The sequence below is a fragment of the Neomonachus schauinslandi genome, chromosome 2, assembly GCF_002201575.2.
Source record: "Neomonachus schauinslandi chromosome 2, ASM220157v2, whole genome shotgun sequence".
In the NCBI taxonomy this organism is placed as follows: Eukaryota; Metazoa; Chordata; class Mammalia; order Carnivora; family Phocidae; genus Neomonachus; species Neomonachus schauinslandi.
The window spans coordinates 133,384,422-133,412,197 of record NC_058404.1 but is presented as its reverse complement, the minus strand read 5'-3'; the positions used below and the strand labels follow the sequence as shown (position 1 = coordinate 133,412,197).

Sequence of the window (27,776 nt, the reverse complement as noted above, 5' to 3'; positions counted from 1 at the left end):
AAGAATGAGGTAGATCAACAAAGACTGACATGTCAAGATTCTCCATAATATGTCATTAAGTGACTTATGCAACAGTATACATGGAATGATCTCAATGTTTCTTAAAATGATATAACCTATAAACAAAAATTAGAAGGCTATACATGTGCCTATGATCAGAGAGTGAAAATACGGGGCATTCACATTTTAACCTCAAGTGGTTATTAATTCCCTCTACACTTTATTACATCTAGAATCCAGAAAGATTTCCAAGCCCTTAAAAAATAACAATCATTTCAGAAATGGCCACTTTTTTTATGAGAGCGTAGGCAGTAGGAGGTGACATCTAATCCAGAACGACTTCGCATAACAACGGGTGTTACTCTTCACTGCATGGGAAGATAAGAACACACACAGCAGCCAGTAAATATATTGAGCAACCCCCCCAAAAAAACTCCCTGAAATAGGTGAAATACATTCTCAAAAATGGATCCTATGAGGGCGCCTGGGTGGCTCAGTTGGTTAAGCGACTGCCTTCGGCTCAGGTCATGATCCCAGGGTCCTGGGATCGAGTCCCGCATCGGGCTCCCTGCTCTGTGGGGAGCCTGCTTCTCCCTCTCCCACTCCCCTGCTTGTGTTCCCTCTCTCGCTGTGTCTCTCTCTGTCAAATAAATAAATAAAATCTTTAAAAAAAAAAAATGACAATTCACAAACCACATGAAAATATAACTATTCAAATATTCCCACAGGCCCTGCCAATGAGATGCATGCATCAGCTCCTCACTGTCTTTACTGGCCACTGAGTAAGATGGAGACCAGTCAGGCCAGCAACCCTTACTAGGTACAAGAAGAGACATGGCTGGTTGACTCAAAAGCTGTGTGGAAATCCATTGGCACTGATGGCCCAGGAGTTATGGCAACTTCTTCATTCACCTCCAAGAAAGCACCAGTCTCTTTGAGAGAAGTAGATTTCTTTTTATGGCAGCCTTCTGCATAATCTGTGTCCTTTTTTCTGTGTTCATTCTTCAATCTCCTCTTGTACATCTTGTATGCTAGGTGTTAAAACATACAAGCATTGAAAAACCACTTTAGCAAAGACTATAATGTAGTACTTTGGAGCTCTGTTTGCTTTGGGTCACATATGTGTAAACACACAAAAATGAAGGGGAAAAAGAGAGGAAAAGAGATGGAAACTGGGGTTCTGATTCAAAAACGCAACATAAGTGGCTCAGTTGGTTAAGCGTCTGCCTTGGGCTCAGGTCATGATCCTGGGGGCCTAGGATTCAGGCTCAGGCTGAATCAGGCTCCCTGCTCAGCGGGGAGCCTACTTCTCCCTCTGCTTCTGCCTCTCCCTTCTGCTCATGCTTGCATGCTCTCTTTCTCTCTCTCTCTCCTCTCTCAAATAAATAAATAAAATCTTAAAAAAAAAAAAAGAAGAGGAAGAAGGCAACATAACTAGATACTAAACTTATCTCCTCCCATAGACACACTAAATTCCTCTGGAAAATAAACCCGAAAAACTGTCAGAACAACCTCATCACATCAGACAAAAGGGAAGGAACCCATGTGGAAGTAGGTAGGAAAGACTGAGATAAAATCTCACCATAAGCCCCAGACAAGGCCACCCACAATCAGGAGGGAACTCAAAACATAGAGCTTCTCCCTCAAAAGCAAAGGACTCATACCCCAGATCAGGCACACCAACTTTTAATATAGGCATCTGAGAGACAAGCCTCCAAAACATCTGGCTTTTAAGACCGATGGGTCTGGTACCATGAGAACCACAGGGCTGTGCTGAATGGAGGAACTGCAAACCAACTCACCTGCCCTAGGACTCAGCCCAGGAGCAGCCCTTTGAAAAGTGCCCAGAACTTTATGTAGAAGAGACTCATTTCTTCATTTTACAGCATTAAACTGAGGGGCAGGAAAAGACAGACATCTAGGCCCAGGAAGAGAGTTCCATAATAAGACAAACTCAAAGAGAGCCACACCAAGACAAATCATAATTAAAATGTCAAAAGTTAAAGACAAGGAGAGAATCATAAAAAGCAGCAAGAGTAAAACAACTTGTTGTATACAAGGGGAAGCCCTAAGGCTATTTGCAGATTTTTCAGCAGAAACTTTGCAGGCCAGAAGGCTTGGCATGATACATTCAAAGTGCTGAAAGGAAAAAACTTCCAACCAGAAACACCCTACTCAGCAAAGTTATTATTCAGAAGTGGAGGTGAAATAAAGAGTTTTCCAGACAAGCAAAAGCTAAAGGAGTTAATCAACACTTACAAGAAATGTTAAAGGGACTTCTTTAAGCTGAAAAGAAAGGGTGCTAACTAGTAATGAGAAAACATATGAAAGTATAAATCTCACTGGTAAAGATAAACATACATAAAAGTAGTGAATTAATCGCTTATAGAGCTAGTATGAAGGTTATGAAGGTTAAAAGACAAAAGTTGAAAAATAATCATAACCACAATAATTAGGTAAGAAATATACAAAATAAAAAGATGTAAAATGTGACCTCAAAAAACATGTGACCTCAAAAACATAAAACATGGAGGAGGATTAAAATGTAGGGCTTTAGAATGTGTTCAAACTTAGGTTGTTATTGACTTAAAATAGATTGTTATAAATATAAATTGTTATATGTAAGCATCATGGTAACCACCAAACAGAAATCTATAGTAGATACACAAAAGAGGAGGAAGGAGTCTAAGCATACCACTAAAGACAGTCATCAAACCACAGAGGAAGAGAACAGAAAAGAAGAAAGGAACAGAAGAAAGGAACTACAAAAGAGCCAGAAAACAATGAATGTCAATGTCAGTAAGTGCATACCTATCAATAATTACTTTAAATGTAAATGGACTAAATTCTCCAAACAAAAGACAGAGAGTAGCTGAATGGATTAAAAAACAAGACCCATTTCTACACTGCCCACAAGAGACTCACTTCAGGTGTAAGGACACAAACAGACTGAAGGGGAAGTGATAGAGATGTTTCATGCAAGTGGAAACCAAAGAAAGCTGGGGTAGCTATACTCATATCAAACAAAATAAATTTTAAAACAAATTGTAGAAAGACAAGGACATTACCTAATGATAAAGGAGTCAATCCAACAAGAGTATATAACATTTATAAATATATATGCACACAACATAGGAACACCTAAATATATAAAGCAAATATTAACAGACCTAAAGGGAGAAATTATCAGCAATACAATAATAATATGGGACTTTGACACCCCATTTACATCAATGGATAGAACATCCAGACAGAAAATCAATAAGGAAACATTGGCCTTGAATGACACATTAGACCACATGGGCTTAACAAATATATACAGAACATTCCATCCTAAAGCAACAGAATACATATTCTTCTCAAGAGCTCATGGAACAGTCTCCAGGATAGATCATATGCTAGGCTACAAAACAAGTCTTAACAAATTTGAGAAGATTAAAATCATAGCTAGCCTCTTTTCTGACCACAGTGATATGAAACTAAAAAATCAACTGCAAGAAGAAAACTGGAAAATTCACAAATATGTGCAGACTAAACAATAGGCTACTGAACAACCAATGGGTCAACAAAGAAATCAGAAGTGAAATAAAACACCTGAGACAAACAAAAATGGAAATACAACATACCAAAACCAAGCTCATGGAGATAGAGAATAGATAGGTGGTTGCCCGGGGCTGGGGGGTAGGGGGTATCAGTGAAGGGAGTCAAAAGGTACAAACTTCCAGTTATAAAATACATAAGTTATGGAGATGCAATGTACAGCATGGTGACTATAGTTGATAATACTGTATTATATAGTTGAAAGTTGCTAAGAGAGTAAATCTTAAAAGTTCTCATCACAAAGAAAAAAAAAAAACCTCTACATATGGGGCAGATGTCAACTGGACTTACTGCGGTGATCATTTCATAATATATATAAATACAAATCATTTGTTGTACACCTGAAACTAATATAATGTTGTATGTCAATTATACCTCAATAAAAAAAAGAGGAAACTATGGAGCAAAATAACTCAATGTATCAAAATGGCTATTTCTATCTGGAATGGACCATTTGTGATTGAGGTCACTGACAGCTCACCCATTCATTCATTCAGGCCACTGGTGGCTCATCCACTCAGTCAGTCAGTCAGCCAACAACACCTGTGGAGAGCTTGCTTGCTGAGTCAGGTGCTCTCCCAAGTGCTGGGAGGTAGCTGGGAACAAGCCAGACATGTTCCTTGCCTCACAATCTCACTAAGGAGAAGAAATTAAAACTTAAATCTAAGACCAGGGAGTTTTATTCTGCTAAGATTTCTCTTATTTTTTTTTTTAAGATTTCTCTTATTTTGTGGTAAAATTAAACCCCAAGTATTCCTTATGTTGATTGTTATACCAGCAATCAGTATCTAATCAGTTATATCAGTATCATTGAGTATAACTCAGACCCTGTTTCCTGATAACAGTGAAAATTGCAATGGTCCAAGATTAAAATATGTGTGTGTACCTATTGATGTCTTTTTTAAAAAAGATGTATGTATTTACTTGGGGGGGTCTGGGGCAGAGGGAGAGAATCTTCAAGCAGACTCTCCGCTGAGTGCAGAGCCCGACACGGGGCTCCATCTCACTACCCATGAGACCACAACCTGAGCCGAAACCAAGAGTCAGACGCTTAACGCACTGAGCCACCCAGGTGCCCCTACTGATAACTTTTTTAATTTACTTTCTGTGAACGCATCTAGTGACAGACTCTAAAAATGATGTATATTTGGCTGTATGGATTGGTATATATCCCATATATATGATATGTATACAAATATGTATTTCAGGACCTGTGTATGTTTCATATTTCATAGTTGTAAAATATTTCACAACCATTCAGCACAATTCTTAGTCACAGAAGCATTGTGAAATAACTTGGCATTTGGAAGACCTCGTGGCTCTTGAGGAAACATAACAAATGTCATTTTGAAGATAAATTATTGCTCATGGAGACTTATCGAGTCCTAGAATCCAAGTTCTAATAGTGCACTGTTTTTTGTGAAGCAATGTTTGTTTATAATTATAAGCCTACTTTCACATATTTTTAATATTTTGCTATGAAAACAAAGGAACTTGTTTGTGCACTTTATTTTCCCCAGAAATGTCAGGCTAACAATGTATCACAAGAGTAGCACATGCAGGGGCGCCTGGGTGGCTCAGTCGGTTAAGAGCCTGCCTTCGGCTCAGGTCATGATCCCAGGGTCCTGGAATCGAGCCCCACATCGGGCTCCCTGCTCAGCAGAGAGCCCGCTTCTCCCTTTCCCTCTTCCTGCCGCTCTGCCTACTTGTGCGATCTCTCTGTCAAATAAATAAATTTTTAAAAATCTTAAAAAAAAAAAAAGAGTAGTGCATGCAGGGTCAGATTGAAAAAGAAGTTAATAAATTGGGTTGACAATTTTCAATCAAATCTGCCCGATGGGGGCTCTCCTTACCTGAAACAATGAGAAATCCGTCCAGCAGCTGGAAGAGTCCATAGGCCAGTGGGAAGCTAAGCATCTGGACCAACTGCTTGGTGGTGAAAGACAGCTGGAGCATGGTGACGCACATCTGAATATTCTGAGCTCCAGTTTCTAAGGAAATTGTCCTGCACCTACCAATGAAAGCATTTTTCAAGAGTTACTAGCAATAAGAACCTTCTTAAATTTTTCTCTTCTATATAGCAATAAATGTAAGCTATGAGCTTAGGCCACTAAAAATGTTTACTCATTTAATAATTACTTGCTGAGTATGCCTGCTCTGTAGTGGTCTGCTGAGAAGCACTTCGGAACAGGACCCTAGGAACCCTGCCCTAGGAATCTGGGTAGAAAGACAGGATATACACACAGGAAAGGTCCAGTAACAACACAAGACAAAATACGATCGAGGGTCAGGGAGCTGCTATAGAAATTCAGAAAAGTGGCATAAATGGTTAGAAAAGGCTCACAGAGGCAGAGGCACGTGAAACAGTGATGTTGGGAGGGGCATTTAACGTGGGACAGTGGCTGCAATTAAGGTTCCAGGGACGGGTATGAGCTGTGCCTACCAGGAGGCAGTGCATATGCCGTGAGCCAATCTGCGTGGAGTGAGGGTTGGAGAGGAGAATGAAAAGGTGAATTCGAGATATGAAATACTATAAACTACACAACACTTGAAGGTAAATATAAAAACCCTAAATGAAAACCAATATCTAAAACCAAATGTCTAAAATTCTTTCGTGAAAGAGTTTAGGAACACAATTTTTCTACTTTCTACTTTTCTGTATTTTTTGGTTTTCTAATTGCAAACAAAAGAGAAAGAGATAAACCTCGCTTGAAAAAGAAAAATCAGGAGGGATTAAAAGGAAGACATAAGCAGGATGTTGGGGGCTGGGTTAAGCAGTCTCATCTGTCACCAGTTTATAAAGGGGGACTTCAGGTTTCTATAGATGGAAAAGAAGAGAGGAAAGAGGTGTTTCAGAATATAAACCAGCATCTCTAGGCAAGCTGGTGTGGAATGTGGAGGTAACAAGGGGAAGTATAATGTGGGAAAGAAAATATTGGTCCAGGGCAAGTTCTGCATCCCTTATTTTATATCTACTTACTCTCTTGCTTGCTATGCTTTCTTTAGCCCACTCTCCTTTCAGACCCCTGTCAATTATTTGAATAAGCCGCAAAGCTGGACCTCACACCTGGACTTATTCACAAGATAAATGCAATATCTCAATCCTGATCCTTCTCAAGCCATCAGGTATGAAAAAAACAAGATTGTTAACTACATTTTGCCATAGGAATACTTTCTCTCCAGATCCAATTATATTTCAACCACTCAACAGTCTGTTAGTCTGTCCTAATTATTGCCTTTGCAAACAAACCCCGGTTCAAATCCTAACTCCGCTACGTTCCAGCTCTATGAACTTGGTCACATTACTTAATGTCTTGAAGGATTTGCTCATCTGTAGAATGAGGGTACAAATAGTAAATACTTCTCAGGCTTGTAGTAAAAAGTAAATGAGATACAATAGGCAGAGCCTTACCCAGTACCTGGGATAATCCTAAATGTTCCCCAAGTAGACTAGAAAGAGATTTCCTCTACAAAATGAAAATCAAAATGGGGCACCTGGGTGGCTCAGTTGGTTGAGTGACTGCCTTCGGCTCAGGTCATGATCCTGGAGTCCTGGGATCGAGTCCCGCATCAGGCTCCCTGCTCAGCAGGGAGTCTGCTTCTCCCTTTCACCCTACCCCCTCTTGTGTTCTCTCTCTCTCTGTCTCAAATAAATAAAAAAAAATTTTTTTAAATCTTAAAAAAAAATCAAAATGCATACCACTTTCTATTCTCTTTTACTTAAATCTATCTTTTAAGCTTTTTCATTTCCCAAACTCCACCTTTGAAGTTCAACTACCTAGTTCACTTTTCTTCAATTATTTTTTGATTTTAGAAGTGGTGCATACTCATTGAAAAACTCAGGAAATATACCCCCCCCAAAAAATTAAGAAACTAAAATTACTCCTAATCCTACTACTCAAAATTAAACAATATTAGAATATGGTGTATTTCTTCCAGTATTTTTCCATGCATAAAATTCTTTTGCTTCCTTCCACAAAATGGGAATCAAAATGTATCCCTTTTTCTATTCTCTTTTAAATTTATCTTTTAAGTATTTTCCAAAAACATTAAAATTGATGCATCATATTCCATCACATAGACACATTATGAATTAAGTATCTCACTATTGTTAGATATTTAATTGTTTCTATTTTTTATATTTATAAATAACACTGCAATTAACATCCTTGCACATCAATATTCGTGTGCTTATCTGAAAGTCCTAGCTTCAGGACAGATTTCTAGAAGTAAAATCACAGAGTGAACAGCTATAAATATTTATAAGGCTATTGATATGACTAAATTGCCTTCCAGTGAGTTTTTGCCAATTTATGTTCCCTCCAACATTATATGTTAATACTCATCTACAGACATAACAACATGGAGTATTATCATTTTTAATATTTCACACATTTATAAATTATATGCCCCAACTTGTAATGATACTATTTCAGATAAATTCCTATCTTATTTCTCCAGTTTATCCTTTCTCCTCTTGCCCCTTATAATTAGCACTTTTACAGAATTTGGCACAAACTGTGGATAAGTGCTTAATCTCTTGAATTTTGCTCATGCCCTGGAATGATCTCTATATTTAATGAAACCATCTCACCCCTATCTAATTACTAGAATAAGAAGAGAAATGTGTCCAGATTTCAACACATGGTGTTAACACCCCAATCCTAATTTCACAGATTACAACTTCCCATCAATCTGGCCTTTGCTCTCATTTACATAAGAATTACCATGATCTTTTCAACCTCTTTATGATGAGTTGTCCTGTTCCATCCACCTTGTAAGTCAAAACTCTTAATGTCTCCTGACAGAGCCAGGCAGCAAAGCCTGCCAGTGGCCAAGTGTTTATCCTGCTCAAAAAAGTGTAGGGATCATTTAACTGTACCTCTGCCAAGATTGGTGGGTAAGAAGTGCCAGCAGAAAGCCCGTGACATGGCCAATCAAAGGAAAGATGAAACTGATGGTCAGAAGAGTGATGTCTGAATTCCAAGATCCTTTTGCCAACACCACACCAGCAACTGCGACCACCAAAAGGAGGACCCCACCAACAATGGCCCCAATCTAAAGCAAACCAATAAAATAAGTACATGTAAACATCGTGGTCTTTTAGGTCTATTTTGAAAAGTCCGTCACTGCTCTAAGAAGCTGGGAACCTAGATGTTTTGGAACAAAGAGGGGACTTACCACCAAATCCAATCTCATTTTACAGAAAAGAAACTTAAGCTCCAAATTGGTCAACTGACTTCGCTAAGCTGGAAATTGGTGAGGCTCAAGACAAATCTAAGCCTTATTTTATGATCAGTATTGTTTCCCTTGAAGTAGAGGATTTTGCCAGAAGGATTGGGTAGTGGAGTTTTTCATGGATAGGACAAATTAGGAGACAAGTGAAAACTGACACTAAGCCTCCAGTACCCCTATACGCACTTCTTAGATCCTTCGCTGGTAACTTCTTGTCCGAGGTCTGCCCTGCCTGGCCATCTGCCATCTCTTCCTACCACCCCCTCGACTGCCGATGGCTTCTTACTGCCTTGATCCCCTCCCTTCTCTCCTCCAAGTGAAATGTACCCATTCTTTACTAGACAATCTGGGCTGACATTAATGTAACATAAGTACTGACAGATACCTCTTTCCTCTCCCAAATGAATACTGTTCTTCCTTTTGTTGTTCAACAAAAACAAGAAATCAACAACAAAAAAAGAATTTCCAACAGTTTGAGTTTTAGATCAGAGAGAAAGGAAGCCAGACCCAGAATATTTGGAGAAAATTAGGACTTTGACAAGCTCCCATTCATACCATGTAGACAACAAAGTATACACTTAGTATGGCATCAACCGGATTTAAAATGATTCAAGGTGTGGAAGAAGGCGGTCACGGGGGAGCAGAACAAAGCAAAAAACAATCCAATGCACCATAGATGTGCTCCGGGATTATTTTTACTGCTCAACACAAAGACAGACTGGGCCCCTGCTTAATGGGAAGATGTTAGAACACACAAAGAAGTCCTCTGTCAAAATCCCTCTTTGTCTTTCTATCAAAAAAGATTTCAAAGTTTAAAAATACACCAAGAGCAATGTGTTCAGAAAATGTACCAGATCTAAAATTAAAAGAGGACCAAAAATAGAAAATGAAAATATATCAAAACAATGATTAAATTATCCTAGTTTTTTACTAAGGTGCTCCAGAATATTTATGCATATTATTAAATATTTTCTGCCACCCATCCTATGAAACAGACAAAAGAAAGGGGTTTTAAGTCTGCTCCTTACAGATAGTAAAAGTCACCTACAGAAAATTTATCTGATTTCTCCATTGGCACTAAGGGACTAAGAGAGGATCTGGAAACACCAAAATTACTCTAACGAAATCGAGTACTTGATAGTACTTTATCAGAAATAGAGTATTTGAAAAGTAAGAGGTTCCCACGATCACACTCTGTCCTCTTGCTTTGTAAACAAAATTACAGCGTACACCGCCGCACTGGAAATTTTCTCTTACCGAAATAACGGTCACCCACCCAGATGCAATCCAAACGCACAACATTTAAGCCTCCCTCCGGCTCTCTGCCTGCTTGTCAAGCGCGCCTCCCCACTTCACGTCATCGGAGGAATCGTGGGAGTTGCTCCGTCTCGCGCCGAAGCCAGACAGCAGCATCCGTTTGTGCCGCACTGGAGTGGTGGGCGCTGCCGGACGGCAAGAACCAAACCATAAACCCCAAGCTAAAATGAACTGAGATGTATTTGTTGAACCTCCAATTAGCCCCAAACGTTTCCTTCTCTATAAACGTAAAATGGAAGTAAAGCATCGTAAAAATCTTCATAAAGCAGCACGTAACGCAATCTCTCATCTTCTGAAATGATACATAATTGGGAAAATGGAAAACACCCTAGGATGTTGACACCTTTGTTGAGAGTGCCTCAACATTTTTTAAAGCTATCCTTATATTTTTAAAAGTCGTTTTTAGATATCTTTAAAAGTTACTCAGAGATCCTTTTAAGACAAGGACATGTGCTCGTTCCTCCAGCAGACAGAGGACAAGGCCGGGAAGTCAAGAGGCGGTAGGAGGGTCCCGCGGCTTCATCCCACGGCCAGACCCCTCAGTGCAGCCTGCACGCTTTCACGTGGTCAGCAGCCCTTGTTCGTGTCTCCGACAAACTACAGCCTCGGAAGCTTCTCCGGGAATGCTTCTGAAAAACCGCCCTACTTTTTCATGAAGCCACCCCTACTCTTCACCCTGGGGCCCCGCGGCCCGCACACCTGACCAGCGTTCACCTCGAGAGCACCTGTGTGAAGCCCGGTGAATGGCTGCGCTCTGGGTTCTCTGGCCACACACACACCCCTTGGCTTTCCTGTCACTAAAGCAGGAGTCCCACACTCGCCAGTGTGTCCTAAGCCTCAGTGTGTGGGCTGATGGGAGTGACGGAGCATGGCTGACAAGAGCGGAGGAAATATGGAGGTTAGATCCAAAAGTGTAAGACATACAAGGAAAACTGCTGGCGGTGGGGCTGTATCCAACTGGCCCCTCTGTTCCAGTCATTGTCCCCGTCCGTCTTTCCAGTCTCTGCGTCTAAGGATGCCTTCACCACCATCGGGAGCTGCTTACCTTGAGAATGATTTTGGATTGCTTAGGCCACCTGTAATTCACATAGATACCGAAGGCCACCGGGATGGTCAGGCACACAAGGGTGATTCCTGAAGAGAAGAAAAATCCATCAGACAGTATCCCCTCTCGCCTGGACTGCCTGATCCTCAACCATTTCTATTTCCATTAGATAAAGGCTTCACTTAAGGCTGCATTTGATTTCTGCATCCACCTCCAAATATAAAGAAAGACAAAAATCTGTAGAAGACGGTCTTTGAAGGGTATACGTTATGACTGAATGCCACTATTCATGTCCCATCATTTCTCTCTCAAAAACCCTCTGACGATGACATGGAATTTTAGAGACAACCAGAAATGTAAAACTTAGAAAACAGGAGGAGTCTTCAAAATTCTTTGGTTGCCGTGCATGGGGTCACCCCTCTATGACAACAGCTATTATTTCCCCCATTGGAAGCCAACGGCTCCTCTGTTTCACATAGTAAAGAATACCTATTGCAGATATAAAAACAGTGTCTGTTACACATACCAAAGCAATTTCTCATATTCTCCAAGTGTAGCCAGGTAACCCCAAGGTGGGTGGAGGAAAATATGCCTTTTAATTAGCCCAAGTGAATAAAAGCATTGAAGGCAGGCTCAGCAGAGCAGAGATCCACTTGCTTCCAAATCTGGCCAAATGCCTGCAAAACTGGCTGCAAAGTTATATGAATATGTTGGGATTTAATTGTTTACAAGTGCCTTGTAGAATATATTACCAAAACAGAATATGCAAACAACTTACTGATCAGAAAAAGTTGCGTATAAAATCATGATTTCTAAGATTTCACTCAAATTTTACAAATTCAGTGGGCTCCAGCTGTTTATGGGAACATGGCTCTATTCATGTTTTTGAACTATGGGCCATGGTTGCAAAGCCCTCCGAGTGATTACTTGAGACTCCAGACTGACAGTTTTAAGAATCATAGTTTCTGGGGCGCCTGGGTGCCTCAGTTGGTTAAGCAACTGCCTTCGGCTCAGGTCATGATCCTGGAGTCCCGGGATCGAGTCCCACATCGGGCTCCCTGCTCGGCAGGGAGTCTGCTTCTCCCTCTGACCCTCTTCCCTCTCATGCTCTCTGTCTCTCATTCTCTCTCTCTCAAATAAATAAATAATAAAATCTTTAAAAAAAAAAAAAAGAATCATAGTTTCTGCCAATTCTCCAAAGACTCTGAGCAAAGGAGAGTAACCAGATCATTTCCCCAAGGTTTCTTCCAAGCCTAGTAAGTCGACTGAGATCTCTAGAAAAAGGGCAGAGTTTAATGAGAAATGACGATCTTGAAAGGAGATATGGAAGAAATATGGGTATGGTTGTGGCATGTGGATATGCTCTAGTAATCGAAAGGAAGCATTCATGTTGGATCAGTAAAAATGTCAAGGCTCCCAGGCCATGTGAAAAGTGGAGCTGCGGGAAGTCAAGTCTCATTAGACCCACTGTGATCCAGTTAACCTTTGGATCATAACAAGACCAAAAGCTTGGTAGTGCATTGTATAAGCGTGTTTTTAATAAGTAACTTCTCTTTATTTTCAAACGTGGACTCTTGCAAGGTTAAGAGCTTGGACTTTGCCATCAGATCCCAGAGTCAGAATTCCAGTTCTTCACTGATCAGCAGCTCAAACCTGGTGAAGTTACTTAACTTCTATCATCCTAAAAATTTAGGAAGTGGAACTGGTCATAGAATCTATATAGAAGTGGTGGAGAATTTGTGTATTTAAAAACCCACATAACAAACCACAGCTATTATCATTCCCATCACCATTACTATTACTATTCCATTTCACAAGCCCAGTACAGACCTATGTTCTGATACGGGATGGTGAGATTCTGCTCGAGATTCCAGGACGAGGTGTAAAGATACAGGCAGAGCGGCATCATTCCCAGCGCAGCCACTGTGGAGCAGGTCGTCATAGTGATGCTGAAAGGGAAAGTAAAATGATGCTTAAGAGGAGGGGTTTGAGGGACGCCTGGCTGGCTCAGTGGGAGGAGCGTGCCAATCTTGATCTCAGGGTCATGAGTTCAAGCCCCACACTGGGCATGGAGCCTACTTTAAAAAAAAAAAAAGAGGAAGAGTTTGAAATGATGGATTTAAGTCCTGACCAAAAGCAACTCCCAGGACACACCTTAGAGATTACATCGGGTAAGTTACTTGAAGCTCACTCCTGTCTTGTTATTCAACAAATGATGGCTGCATTTGTGGTTTAGAAAAAAATTTCCAGCAATATTTGATGCTCATCCATTAACTCATGTTTATTTGAGAATCTATTTGTCCTCAATGTTCTGGTAGTATAAGGGTTTTTTCTTCTTTATACAGTTTTTTTTCTATTGAGATATAATTCATAAACCATAAAATTCATTATTTTAAAGCGTTTTAATATATTCACAAGACTATGCAACATTCTCTATTTCCATAATTTTTTATCTGCCCAAAAAGAACCCCACCCCCCCCATTAGCCATCACTCCTCATTCTCTTCTTTTCCTAGTCCCTGACAACCAGTAACCCACTTTCTGTCTTTATAGGATTTCTCATTCTGGACATTTCCTATGAATACCATCATACAATATGTGGTCTTTTTTGTGTGTCTGACTTCTTCCACTTAGCATAATATTTTTGAGCTTCATCCACATTTTAGCATGTATTAGTATGCCATTTTTTATGATTGAGTAATATTTTTTTTAAGATTTTATTTATTTATTTGACAGAGAGATAGAGAGAGAGCACAAGTAGGCAGAGAGGCAGGCAGAGGGAGAGGGAGAAGCAGGCTCCCCGCTGAGCAGGGAGCCCGATGCGGGGCTCGATCCCAGGACCCTGGGATCATGACCTGAGCCGAAGGCAGCCGCTAAACCAACTGAGCCACCCAGGCGCCCCATATGATTGAGTAATATTTCATTGCATGGATAGACCACATTATTGTTGCCCTTCCACTAAGTGATAGACATTTGAGGAGTTTCCACTTTTGGGCTATTATGAATAAAGCAGCTATGAATATTTGTGCACAATTTTTTGTGCAGATATGAGTTCAATTCTCTCAGGTGGCTACCAGGAGTGGAATTGCTGGATCATAGCTGAACTTTCTGAGGAAATGCTATTTCCAAAGCAGCCGCACCATTTCACACAACTGCCATCAATATATGAAGGTGTTCTGTTAAAAATGTTTGCCTTGGGGTGCCTGTGTGGCTTAGTCGGTTAAGCGTCTGACTCTTAGTTTCAGCTCAGGTCATGATCTCATGGGTCCTGGGATCAAGCCCTGAGGTGGGCTCCACACTCAGAGGCAGTCTGCTTAGATATTCTCTCCCTCTCATGCTTCCCCCACTGTCTCTCTCTCTCTCTCAAATAAATCTTTTTTTAAAAATGTTTGCATTTTTAAAAGTTTGCATAAATATTCATAAGGAATATTGGTCTGTAGTTTTCTGTTCCCATAATGTCTTTGTCTGTTTTGCTACCAGGAGATGGGAAGAGGGCACATTTGCCGCAAGGCTAAGTGTTTGCCCAGTGTGAAGTGTTATAAATATCGGTCAGAAGAAGTTTTCCAAATACCACATGCACCAAGATTCCCATGGCTAGAAAAGGGACCCCACAGCACAGATTCTCAGACAGAACAAGCTGGACAGAGCCAGAGAAGTCACAGAACCACAGCAAGAAAGAATTGATGTGGGATGCTAGACTCAATTAAAAGTTCTTTGAATTCTGATATTGTATAATCCCATGATTAGAGATAGGAATTGAAGTAGAGTGGTGAGTTACAATAGAAAGTAAGATTTCTGGACTTCAAAATGGTGCTGTAGTTGACAATAGTACTTGTCACTTAGCATCAGTCTGGGGGGACACATTAAGTTAGGGATGACAATAGGACATCCACCACAAGTATTTGGGGTGGGCAAAGGAAAAGTCAGGACCACAGCTGCTGTCAGCACTAGACACAAATGTGGCCATCTTGGGAAGTGAAATGTAAGTGCAGGAGCCATTTGAATGAACCAAATCCAAACAGCCTGGCAATAGCCATGCCACACAGCTTTACCAGGAAAACAAAGGAGAATAATCAGAACAGAGTTTGGGTCTTCGCTGAACAAAGCTGGAATGATTTCTGACAGACAATTCATTTCTCTTTGTCATGACTGAGATTGTCTCCAAGTGAAAAGGATAACCAGTTTAGTACTGTGAGTCTTGAGGATTTGCAAGTACGTATTATATAGAAGTAAAAATCCTTCAGTTTAGAACTTTTTCCTTTTTTTTCTTTTTTTTTTAAGAAGAGGGGGAGGGGCAGAGGAAGAGGGAGGGAGAGAATCCTAAGCAGGCTCAGTGTGGCTCAGTGTGGAGCCCATGTGGGGCTCAATCTCATGACCTTTATGAGATCATGACTCATAAAGACTCTTGATTACTATACTTTTATTGCATCGTACGGAATGTTATTGCTTCATAAATTTATACTATGTTGTTTCTATTTTTTCCAAATATATAAAGCCTTATTTTCTAAGTCTTTAGATTTCTTAATTGGAGAACAGGACTTATTCACACAGTAAAATGCATAGCTTTGGTGCAAGGAGGAAAGCATGCATAATGAGCAACCAGGGGTGTGGGGGAGAAAGGACCTTTCCTGCTCTGGACAGGGGTGAGGGAGGGAGCCACAGTGCGTATAGAGAAAGAGCAGAGGAGTGGATGGAGAGGTACGAGATCATGCTTCATGACAGCTGAGGAAAAAGAGCCCTCAAATGAAGGCTAAATGCCAACAGAAGATCAAAAAGATGAGAACCCAAGAAGTCGATTTAGGACCATCCAATCTTCCCTCAGTTTTTTGTGCCTCCACCCCAGAACCATCCTTTCCTCTCCCACCTCTACTCCCAACTCCCAACTCCCAAGCTCGGGCTGTTCTTTGTCCCTCTCTGGGTGACGGAACAAGTGAAAGAGTGAATCAGTAAAATTAGGGGAAGTAGGTAAATGGAAATCAGATATCCTTCAGGCCAATAAAATATTTTTTAATTGTGGGGGGGGGAAATTACACAATCTGTCTGAGCACGTACGAACTGTTTCTGAACACTGTTAATGCTGCTCTATTTGACGAGGTGAGGCACATGGAGCATCACATAACGCAGCCCAGGGGTAGAGCAAGAGTTCATCCACCCGCCTGGAAACCTTGCAATATTCATCGTTTGAGTTCTCACAGCGGACCGCCTTGCACATAGTATACGCCCAGTCTGTGTCCGTGCCACAAATGGCCAAGAGACTGAGAGGCAAACCACCTCCCAGCCCACCGAGGGAGCCCATCTTTATGGGAGACTGGAGAGCCCTGCTCCCAGTCTGATTATTCAGGGGATTTTCTATCATATTTTACATTGAGGGGTTTTGCTGTAAATATAGTATGATGCATAAACTGGCACGGGGCCATCAAAAGCATTTTCCGCCCAAACCTGGCTGGCTGTGGGCTTTTCCTTCCTCAGTGTGCAGTGTACCTCTCTGCACTGAGAATGTTCATCCTGGAAGAGCAGTTGGTATTGCCCTCTAGACATTTTTATTGGCATTACCTCATACACCGTACCCTACACCAGTGCTTGTTTACCTATCGATGTGTGGCAGACTGGCCGACGGTGAGTTGCTTGAGGGCAAGGACCTTACTGGCCTCGCCATTCCTAGAACCTGGCTGCCTCATGCTATGGCACATTGGAGGAGCTTATTAAATAATTACTGAATCAAAGAATGAACCAATGTGTTGATACACTGGTGTTAGGACAATGCTCTCTCTGCCTTCCTCATATGTCATGTATCTGCAGGTGAACCTTGAAAATCTTAGTGAAATGATCCCTTTACACTGAATTGCAATGGCAAACATCCCAAGAGTAATCCAGAAAAACAGATTTTCTACTAAATAACTAAAATCATGCTTTTCCAAGTACAAATGTGAATAACATTTTAAGGAGCAAATATTTAGCTGATTGGTGCCCTTTTCAGAAATCCAGACTTAGGGGGCACCTGGGTGGATCAGTCAGTTAAGTGTCTGCTTTTGGCTCAAGTCATGATCTCAGGGTCCTGGGATTGAGTCCCCTGTGGGGTTCCCTCCTCAGCGGGGAGCCTGCTTCTCCCTCTCCCTCTGCTCGTCTCCCCCCTCATGCTTTCTCTCTCTCTTTCTCTCTCAAATAAATAAAATCTTTAAAATTTAAAAAAAATAAAGAAATTCAGACTTAGGTAATTCACAAGTGATTGTATATTTCCCTTCTCTTATGTCTTTTAATCAGTCCTATTTTCTTTTTAGTTTTTTGTTTAAGTTTTTCTTTTACAAAGTCTTATTTTATAGTTGCTTGTTCAATGAAGAGAGGCTTTTTCTTTTCTTTTCTTTTTTAAAGATTTTATTTATTTATTTGAGAGAGAGAGAGACACAGCGAGAGAGGGAACACAAGCAAGGGGAGTGGGAGAGGGAGAAGCAGGCTTCCCGACGAGCAGGGAGCCCGATGCGGGGCTCGATCCCAGGACCCTGGGATCATGACCTGAGCCGAAGGCAGATGCTAACGACTGAGCCACCCAGGCACCCCAAGAGAGACTTTTTCTTTGTTCTTTCTTTTTGTTTTTTCTTTTTAAAGCAATCACATATTACACCTTATTCAGCGGCTTGGTTGCTTTTTTTCTCCACTTAATCATAGATATCTCTTCAGGGCAATACATGTAGCTTAAACCCTTTCGCTTAAAGAATGCAGAGTATACCATAATCTAAATATGCCATAATTTCTTCAATCATTCCATTAATGATGAATAAATTGCTTTGAGTGCTTTTCCACTATAAACAAAGTTATGATAAACATTCTTATATGTATTTCACTTGAAATAATTCTTTTTTTTTAACATCTCATTTATTTATTTGACAGAGAGAGACACAGCAAGAGAGGGAACACAAGCAGGGGGAGTGAGAGAGGGAGAAACAGGCTTCCTGTGGAACAGGGAGCCTGATGCGGGGCGAAATAATTCCTTTATTTCTGTAGAATAGACTCCTGAAAATGGAATTGCCATGTCAAAGATCTTTTTTTTATTTTAATAGATACCACCATATTATTTTCCAAAAAGATTGTTACATTTCACAATCTTGCCCACTACAGGATATGATCAATCCCTTTTAATTCTCATGAGAACATTGAAAAATACATCTGTTATTTTATTATACACCTGACTCTCTAAGAACTTGTGCTTTCTTTCATATTTGCTGACCTCTTGGATGTCCTCTGTAAACAGCTTTGTTTGTCTTTTTCTTCTCTACTTGTAGGAGCTCTTTTAAAATTAGGGTATGGATCATCATGTATAATACAAATAACTTCTTCAAACTTATTGTATATTTTTGACTACACTCATGGTATTTGCCATAATAAACAACACTGAGATACTCATATCTGTCCAGTTTTTTAATGGCTTCTGAGTTTCTCTTGTTAAAGATTTCCTCCTACCCTAAGGGTATTCGAATGTTGCCCCCACTTTTTACTTTCTTATAGGTTGATATTTTATATTTATATTTTTACCTCATCGAACATTTATATTTTATATAGTAAAAGGTCTGAGGCTAATCTATTGTCTTCTGTATTGAGGGGCAAGTATGGCAATATTATTCACTAAATAATTTTCCACTAAACTGAAGTGCCACCTCCTTATATGTTAAATGTCCAAATGTATTCAAAACGTTTTTTCTAAGTGAATACCAGACTTTTTTTTTTAGATTTTATTTATTTATTCATGAGAGACAGAGAGAGAGAGGCAGAGGGAGAAGCAGGCTCCCAAGGAGCAGGGAGCCCGATGCGGGACCCGATCCCAGGACCCTGGGACCACGACCTGAGCCGAAGGCAGACGCTCAACCATCTGAGCCACCCAGGCACCCAACCAGACTTTTAATTACAGTGTTTTCATAGTGTGTTTTCACATATGATAGACCAAATACTTCCACTTAAATTTTTCTTTTCCAACTTTTCTTAGCAGTTCTTGCCTATATTTTATTCTATATGAAGTTTAAAATCATTTTACCCTATTAAGAAAGCTTACTTGGAGCCAACTTCTTCCTAACTAGAGAACAGATGAAGGAAGAAAAGCAGTTTGCCACAGCTTTCAAACCTCTGTCCATGAAGAGGGTGCACAGGAAGCTTTTTCAAATTCTTAGCCTATGATAAAGCTACATTCCTTGGCTCTTCATATTACTAAGTCCTGAAAGAAATTCCACATTACATTGCTTCAATCTTGAACTTCTGGAGAAGTTGCATAGCGCTTTCCCACTGAATTGCTTTGCACAAACAGCAGAAAGGTAAGATTCGTGACTGTGGAAAGCAAATGTGAGATTTCTATCAGACTGTTCTATATCCCTGATTACATAGGTTTCTGCTCTATCCTTTACACAACTGTTCGAGCCCACGGTGCTTGACAGATGGTGCTCTACCAACTGTTAGAAATACCCAGAGGGCGCCTGGGTGGCTCAGATGGTTAAGCGTCTGCCTTCGGCTCAGGTCATGATCCCGGGGTCCTGGGATCGAGTCCCGCATCGGGCTCCCTGCTCCTTGGGAGCCTGCTTCTCCCTCTGCTTCTCTCTCTCTGTCTCTCATGAATAAATAAATAAAATCTTAAAAAAAAAAAAAATACCCACAAAGTTTTTTTTTTCTCTCTCTCTCTCTCAAATGAATAAATAAAACCTTTAAAAAAATATGGGGCATATGGGTGGCTCAGTCGTTAAGCGTCTGCCTTGGGCTCGGGTCATGATCCCAGGGTCCTGGGATCGAGCCCCACGTCAGGCTCCCTGCTCAGTGGGGAGCCGGCTTCTCCCTCGCCCTCTGCCACTCCCCCTGCTTGTGCTCTGTCTCTCTCTCTCAAATGGATAAATAAAATCTTCTAAAAAAAAAAGAAAGAAATACCCACAAAGCTGTAAGAGCACACAGTGAACATGTGTGAGTACAGTGTAAGTCACACGTTCTATTGCCATGAAATCCCAGTGCAGTGTAAACGGAGGATGCGGCTAACCGGGTCTCTTGGCTCTTCACATACAGGAAAACTGTTGGCAAAAGCTGACTTCATGTAACAAGATTCCACTTGCACTGAGAAGAATGCATCATCATTCCCAAACTATTACAGAGAATAATGAGACAGCTTTAGCAAGTCTGGACAAACAGGTAAATCCTGCACCTCCCTTAAAACAAGGAAATGGCATATTTATGTATGTTAAAGTGCGGTGTCTATAAGTATACAATTTTGCAATTGGATTTAAATTATTCAAATGTTGTTTTAGTATCAAACTAATGAAATTAGGAACTCTGACATTCAAAACTATGAAAGCACACACTTGCTTCTCCACTGGAAAAAAATTAAAAACCATCTGGCTAGGCAAATGGACATGGAGTAGGCTATCAGCTCAGGTCAACAGGCTTGGCGTTAGAAAAGAGTTCAAGGCTAGGTTTTCCATCCACCAATATAAATGTTACTCCTATCTGCTGCCTCTCAACAACAATAACTAGGATTTATTGAGCACTACCTGCTAAGTATTACACCTCATGCTTTTAGATATATGTTCTCTTTTCATCTATACAATAACCATATGTGCAGGTATTGTTTTAAAAGATTTATTTATTTATTTGGGGGGGGGGCAGAGCGTGAGGGAGAGACAGTCTTAAGCTGACTCTGTGCTGAACGAGTAGCCTGACATGGGGCTCAACCTCAGGACCCTAAGATCACACAACCTGAGCCAAAACCAAGAGTCTGACACTGAACCGACTCCACCACCCAGGCGCCCCACCATATGTGTAGGTACTATTTCCATTTTATTTTTTATTTTTATTTTTTTAAAGATTTTATTTATTTATTTGAGAGAGAGCACATGAGAGGGGGGAGGGCCAGAGGGAGAAGCAGACTCCCTGCCGAGCAGGGAGCCTGATGCGGGACTCGATCCAGGGACTCCAGGATCATGACCTGAGCCGAAGGCAGTCTCTTAACCAACTGAGCCACCCAGGCGCCCACTATTTCCATTTTATAGGCAAGGAAACCAAGGTACAGAGAGTTATTGAAACTTGCATGGAGTCATATGGATTCAATCAACTTCTGTCTCATAAGATGATCTTCAGTTCCCTACCAGGCCATGTCAGACTGACCGGAAGAATCTGGAGTTCTATGTCCCAGGTGTTTGCTGAAGGACCAAGAGCTACTTTACAGGTCAAAAGCCAAACTGGCCACTGAACCCCTCAGGCTCCACCACCACCAGTAGTCAGAGTCCTTTCTCTGCAGCTCAGGACACAACTACATCCTTGGGGAAGAATGGACCTCATATATCACAAGTTGTCAAACTGAAGACAGTGGGAGTTGTCCCGAGTTGCACCAATAAACTGACTGCATTTCCAGAGGGGTTTTCATGTCACACACAGACAATCAGAAACCTTCCTTCAGTCATTCAGTCAGCGTCTGTGGCACGCCCCCCACCACCAGGCCGGCCCCGAGCATGCACAGGTGAACAAGCCCTTGAGGCGGTTGCAGAGCTGGTGGCTCAGGCAGATAAACAGCTCAGCCGTTGCTGTGCCCTCCTACGGATGACAAGGAGTACATATTTGATGCTGTGCGGACAGAGAGGGGAGGCATCTCTGTCCAACAATTTCAGGAAAAACATTGAAAACTGGGGTGGGGGAAGGGGGACACAGACCTCATAAATTGCTTTTCTTTTCCTATTGTCCAAAATACTTAAAACTTAAAAAGGCCTCAGATCCGCTCCTGGTTTATACCAAAAAGAACTGAAAGCAGGGACTCCAACAGATATGCACACTCGTGTTCACAGCAGCATTATTCACAACAGCCAAAAGACAGAAACGATGCAAGTGTCCATTAACAGATGAATGGATCTGGTGATACATACATGCCTATGCATACATGGGGTATATACACGCAGCCTTCAAAGGAAAGGAAATTCTGGCACGCGATACAACATGGATGCACTCTGGAGACATCACGTTAAGTGAAATAAGCCAGATACAAAAGGACAAACATTTTATGATTTTACTTATATGAGTTATTTAGTACAGTTCAAAGAGACAGATGTGAGAATGGTGGTTGGCAGGGTCTGAAGGGAAAGGGGAGTTACTGTGTAATGAGTACAGAGTTTCAGTTTGAGATGACAACTATGGAGAGGTGGCCGCTGGTGACCGCGCAGTGTCAGTGGGCTGATGCCACTGACCTGTACCCTCGAAAAGGATTAAAATGGTCGGTTTTATGTTATGTACAAAACTCAGTTAGACTCAGAGAGTCTAACTCATTGATTCTACAAAAGAGGAAAGTGAGGTCCAGAGGAGTAAACTGCTCAGTCACACAGCATCTTGGGCAGAGACTAAGCCACAGACCCTGACACAGTGCCCCATATAATGACGCATGGCATTTTGTGTCAGCTGAGATTCTAAGCACTTTGTAGATATTCATTCAACCCTCACAACAACTCATGAGGTAGATTATGCTTCCCCCTATTTTAGAAGTGAGGAAACTGAAACATAAGAATTTTTTTTTTTAATTTTAGCGAGAGGGAGAGCACACAAGTGGAGAAGGTGGGGCAGAGGGAGCCGGAGAAAGAATCTGAAGCAGGCTCCACGCCCAGCATGGAGCCCAAGGTGGGGCTCGGTCTTACAACCCTGAGCTGATGACCTGAGCCAAAATCAAGTCGGACGCTTAACTGACTGAGCTATCAGGCACCCCTGAAGCATAAAGACTTTATATGATCTGCCAAGATGACCCAGTTAGTAAGTGACAGCTCTATGTGCTGGCTCCACGGTGCACTTCACTACGACAGTCTAACGCCACATCTTAGTTTTCACGTCCTACCCTCAAAGGCAAGACTTCTGTCCATCTTTAGTATGGTAGATTGCAAAAATATCCCCAGTTCTTCACCCCATTCTTAGGCATGCCCTCTGCAATGTGACCTTGCAGCACATCCACCAAGAGGCAGCATCTACTTCTCCAGTCCTTGAATCTGGGCTGGCCTTGCAAAATGCATCGGCCGGTGGGATGTGGTGGAAGTGATGATGAAATGGTGTCCAGCCCAGATATCAAGAGACCTTGTATGCTTCTTCTTTTTCAGAACCCTGCCTCTGTCATATGATTAGGTCTAGGCTAGCCTGCTGGAGAATGAAAGACCATGTGGAAGAGAATCCAGTATTCCCAGATGAGGCCATCCAAGACCAATCTACATTTATCTAGTCCCCAAACATGTAAAAGAACCCAGCCAAGACTAGCTGAGCTCAGTCCAGGAACAGGGTAATTTTTTAGGCTCTTCATACATAACAGCCAGTTGCTTTCCAGAACAACTATAATGAAGGATAATATTATGACTAGAAGGGACCAAATAGGCAGTCCAGGCTGTGGGAACAACATGGGCAAAGGAAGTTGGGAAAGTGTGGGATATGTTCAGAGAACAGTGAGTAGTCCATTTTGACTACAGACTATTTTGTGCTTATTGGGAAATAAACCCGGAGAAGTAGGTTAGACTTGGCTTAATGTCTACCCAAGTTAGCAGGTGTTGAGAAGCCTTTATATGCATCACATTCATTTCTCTTTACAATACCATAGGGAAGTGTTATGATTTCCAGTTACTGGAAAGAGGTCCCAAGGCAGGATTTAAATATAGACCATTCCGACCCCAGAGCCTGCCTCATCCACATACTATAAAACCATGGTGGAGAGACGCAAGGTGGAGAGAAGACTGTGAAGATACTGCAGTTGGCCAAGAAAGAAATTACGAGGGCCTGCCTTAAGGAACTGGCAGTGGAGATAAATGAGGAAGCACCGGTTGTGAGTGACAAGCAAGAGGATGGGCTATAAGTCTAGACGTTGGATTCAGTGAATGAGCAGAAGAATGAAAGGAGCCACCGGAGAATGCTGAGCCCAGGTAACTGGGACAGTGATGGGTGTTATCATCAGATATGCAAAATGCAGAAACTGATTCATACATGTTGATTCTGAAATGCCCTGCTTGGGGTGAACACATGGAGAACTGCAGGTAGATTGAATGAAGCACAGAATTAAGGCATGAGACATATGTTTGGGAGATCTGCACAGAGCTAAACCTCAATTGCCTCCTTTGTGAAATGAAGATGTTCTTCTAAAGTCTTACGAATTTTATCTAGCATGAAAACAGAATTCCTATCAAGGACTACTTTTTTTTTTTTTTTTTGCTTAAAAGTTATTTTTGTTGGTAATCAAGTGGGAAGAAATGTAATGAATTTGGATACAGTCTCAATCAAGAATACTGAATATTCTCCTATTTGCAATTTTTACTGAGAATTAAGATTTTATTACTCGTATTGATAAGCTTTTGAAAATCTAATGTTTAGTCACCATTTAAAAATTTCATTTCTTACAGGGTTTTGTTTTTTTCTTATTTTTTGTTTTGTTTGTGAGATTCTAAATCAGAATTTTAAAAAAGGGGAGAGGGGCGCCTGGGTGGCTCAGTTGGTTAAGTGTCTGCCTTTGGCTCAGGTCATGATCCTGGGGTCCTGGGATCCAGTCCCACATTGGGCTCCCTGCCCAGCGGGGAGCCTGCTTCTCCTTCTCCCTCTGCATGTCATTCCCCCTGCTTGTGCTCTCTCTCTATCAAATGAATAAATAAAATCTTAAAATAAAAAGGGGGGGGAGAAGCAGTTAATATTTATTACATACCTATCATGTGCCTGGCATCCTGAGTGTATATTTTCTCCTTAAAATACAGTCTTGTGGGGAATAGGTAATTTTAACCCATTTTACAAATGAGGAGATGAGGTTTATAGGTTAAATAATTTGACTAACATGAGGCTAATTAAGGACAGAGTTGGCAAAAGGAAGCAAAATGAGCTTTATTTTTATAGACTTCCTATTCACTGGTATTTTTATTACAATGTCGGCTAATAAAAGATGAAGTTAATAAATGTTCTCTTTCCCAGAGCAGAAGTGTTTGAGAACACTGGTTTAAGATTTATGCTCCTACTCAGAAGATTGAGTTGTGTTAATAAATGGCATGGAAGAAAGTGCCTAAATTGCAGACTGATGAGAAACAGATGTGAATTCACATCTGCCTTCTTCCATACTTGGCTGTAGCATTTGGCAACCTCCTTAACCAATCTGAGTCACCATTTTCTCAGCTGTAACATTCAGGATAATAAAAGGTCACTTACAAGGTTATTATGAGAACCAAGAAAGAAGAGAAAGAGTACATGAAAGCAACTATCTTATGCCTAGCAACATACTCAATTCATAAAATGTCCTTTTTCTTTCCAAAAATATTTAGGTCCCACTAATTTATCACTGATATGTAGACTGTGTAAAGAATATTTATCATCTTCCAATTATTATGTTAATGATCAACTTGATGTAATTGGAATTAGCAGTGTATATTAATGCATTTTTTTGAATCAGTGATTCTTTCCAAACCCCTGATAAGTGGGTAACTCAAAGCATTGTCATATGAAAATTAATTCATCTGCCTGGAATGAACCCATTAAAATTCACAGGTGAAACATATTCATACACTGAGCATTCAGCACACACAGAGAACTAGAAACACAGACCTGTAGCTGGTTCACTGACGTGAACTCCCAGCACCATCAGCACCTCTGATTCGTTCGTGCATTGCATAATAAATCTCAACTAAATGACATACACATCGAACAAAGATTTACATTCATAAGTCATTCTTCCCTTGGGAAGGAGGCGAAGCAGTTCATAAGTAAAGAATCTAGAAACACCACCATTTTTTGCTTTTATTTTTCCAATTGTGCCTTCTCTATTCTTTCTTTTTTTTTTTTTTAAGATTTTATTTATTTATTTGTTTGTCAGAGAGAGAGGGCACAAGCAGGGGAAGAGTCAGGCAGAGGGAGAAGCAGGTTCCCCGCTGAACAAGAAGCCCAATGCGGGGCTCCATCCCTGGATCCTGGGATCATGACCTGGGCCAAAGGCAGATACTTAACCGACTGAGCTACCCAGGCATCCCCTCTATTCTTTCTTCAAATGCCCTTTTTTCAGCATCGAAACAGGTACTCCCAAAGATATGTGATTAATTCATCCTCATTAAAGTATAAATGAATGATAAAGCCTAATGTTTCCCAGGGGCATTTATTCACAACACAATTGGAAATAAGGTCCCTGGCTTAAACCAAAGGAAGGAGATTTCTAGTGATGAATGTTTACTCTGCAAAGCAACCAGAAAGAACATTTTTTGTCATAAAAGCCTTTATGTTGCTCCTCAGGTCAACTCAACAGGCCACCACCAGCACTTAAAACAGGACATGTCTATCACACACCCCAAAAGCTCCTTTATCCAATGCCCCCAAATACTTGTTTCATAAAATAGATGCAAAGGTAACACGTGCTAACTAGAGCTGGGAGGGTGTCATTCTGGTTCTGCCACCACCACTCCCACCACCACCAAACAGACCCCTGTCGTGAGCCTCCTGGGATTCTCAGCCTGTGTCCTGGGAGACTGGGAGCCAGGACTGCTAACCCTGCCGGTATGGGCGAGAATGAGTTCATGCCTAGGACAGGCCATCGGGGCAGGAGGAAACCTGCCTCCTCTATTACATATGAAACAAGCCCTACTACTCGGAGAAGCAGTTGCCAATAACACAGAGGACGATCACAGCACAGTACATTTTAAGCTCAGAAAGGGAAGTCCTTCCAAGACTGAACTCCATAAAACGCTGCCCACTGGAACCCCTACCTAAAGATCAGCAGAGTTTTTAACACGGAAGTGTCAGTGCAATAAGGGGGTGACCTCTGGGCTTCCCTAGTGTACCTTACCTGAGATCCATATCTCCTTCGACCCAGAAGGTGAAAATGTTAGAGATGGTTCCCCCCGGGCAGCACCCCATGATGAGAACAGCAATAGCCTGGACTGGCTTCAGAGAGAAGCTGATGGCCAGGAGATAGGCTGTGAGAGGCATGAGGCCAAACTGGCAGAGCAGCCCCACAGCAATGCCCCAGGGTCTCCTGATGTGCGCCCAGAGCTTCCGGAACTCCACAGAGCATCCCAGGGAGAACATGAGCAGGCCCATCATCACGGCTGACACCACTGTGAAAACAAGTTCGAGGTTCCCATGTACCTCCGGTCCCACAGGCAGCTCCCCCTCCGAACTGTTAGCAGTGCAGGCTGAGCTGCTGGAACAATTCGCTCTCATCTCTTCATCTCCTTAAGGCAGCATCACAAATGAACATCTGCCGCGCTGGCTGGGCAGGTCTCTTCTTCCACGTTTTGTAATAATGCAACCAAGTCATGCATGGAGAATCATTCCGATGGCTATTGGCCAGCCAGGTGATTCAGCCTAATCTGATCAATGTATTCATGAATGGCCTTATAAAAGTAATTATCATGGGCACGAAACATATAATAAACTGTGGTAAGTAAGGCTTTCCACTTCCGTTCTTACTCACCACTGAATATTCAAGTGAAATGAGACAAGCAAATTTATTGTCAAGTGGAGTGACTGGGCTGTGTCGTCAGCATCACATTGTGTTCCAGGAAAATAGGTTGAGTGCCAAGACATAATTTCTCCAAATTCAGTGGGGATTTCAAAGAACCAGGATGCAATGTTTTGTGGAGAGGAAG

General features: G+C 41.4%; 1 protein-coding gene across 1 annotated transcript; it reads right to left on the bottom strand.

Moving 5' to 3' along the window:
* Positions 1-610: 610 nt before the first annotated feature.
* Positions 611-27,414, bottom strand: SLC10A6 (solute carrier family 10 member 6). Its single transcript, XM_021702317.1, has 6 exons — positions 26,972-27,414; positions 13,028-13,146; positions 11,198-11,286; positions 8,483-8,658; positions 5,454-5,611; positions 611-1,031 (listed from the first exon to the last, which is right to left on the bottom strand). Exons 1-6 carry the CDS (start codon positions 27,346-27,348, stop codon positions 817-819), a joined length of 1,134 nt encoding a protein of 377 aa, XP_021557992.1. The 5' UTR covers positions 27,349-27,414; the 3' UTR covers positions 611-816.
* Positions 27,415-27,776: the final 362 nt, after the last annotated feature.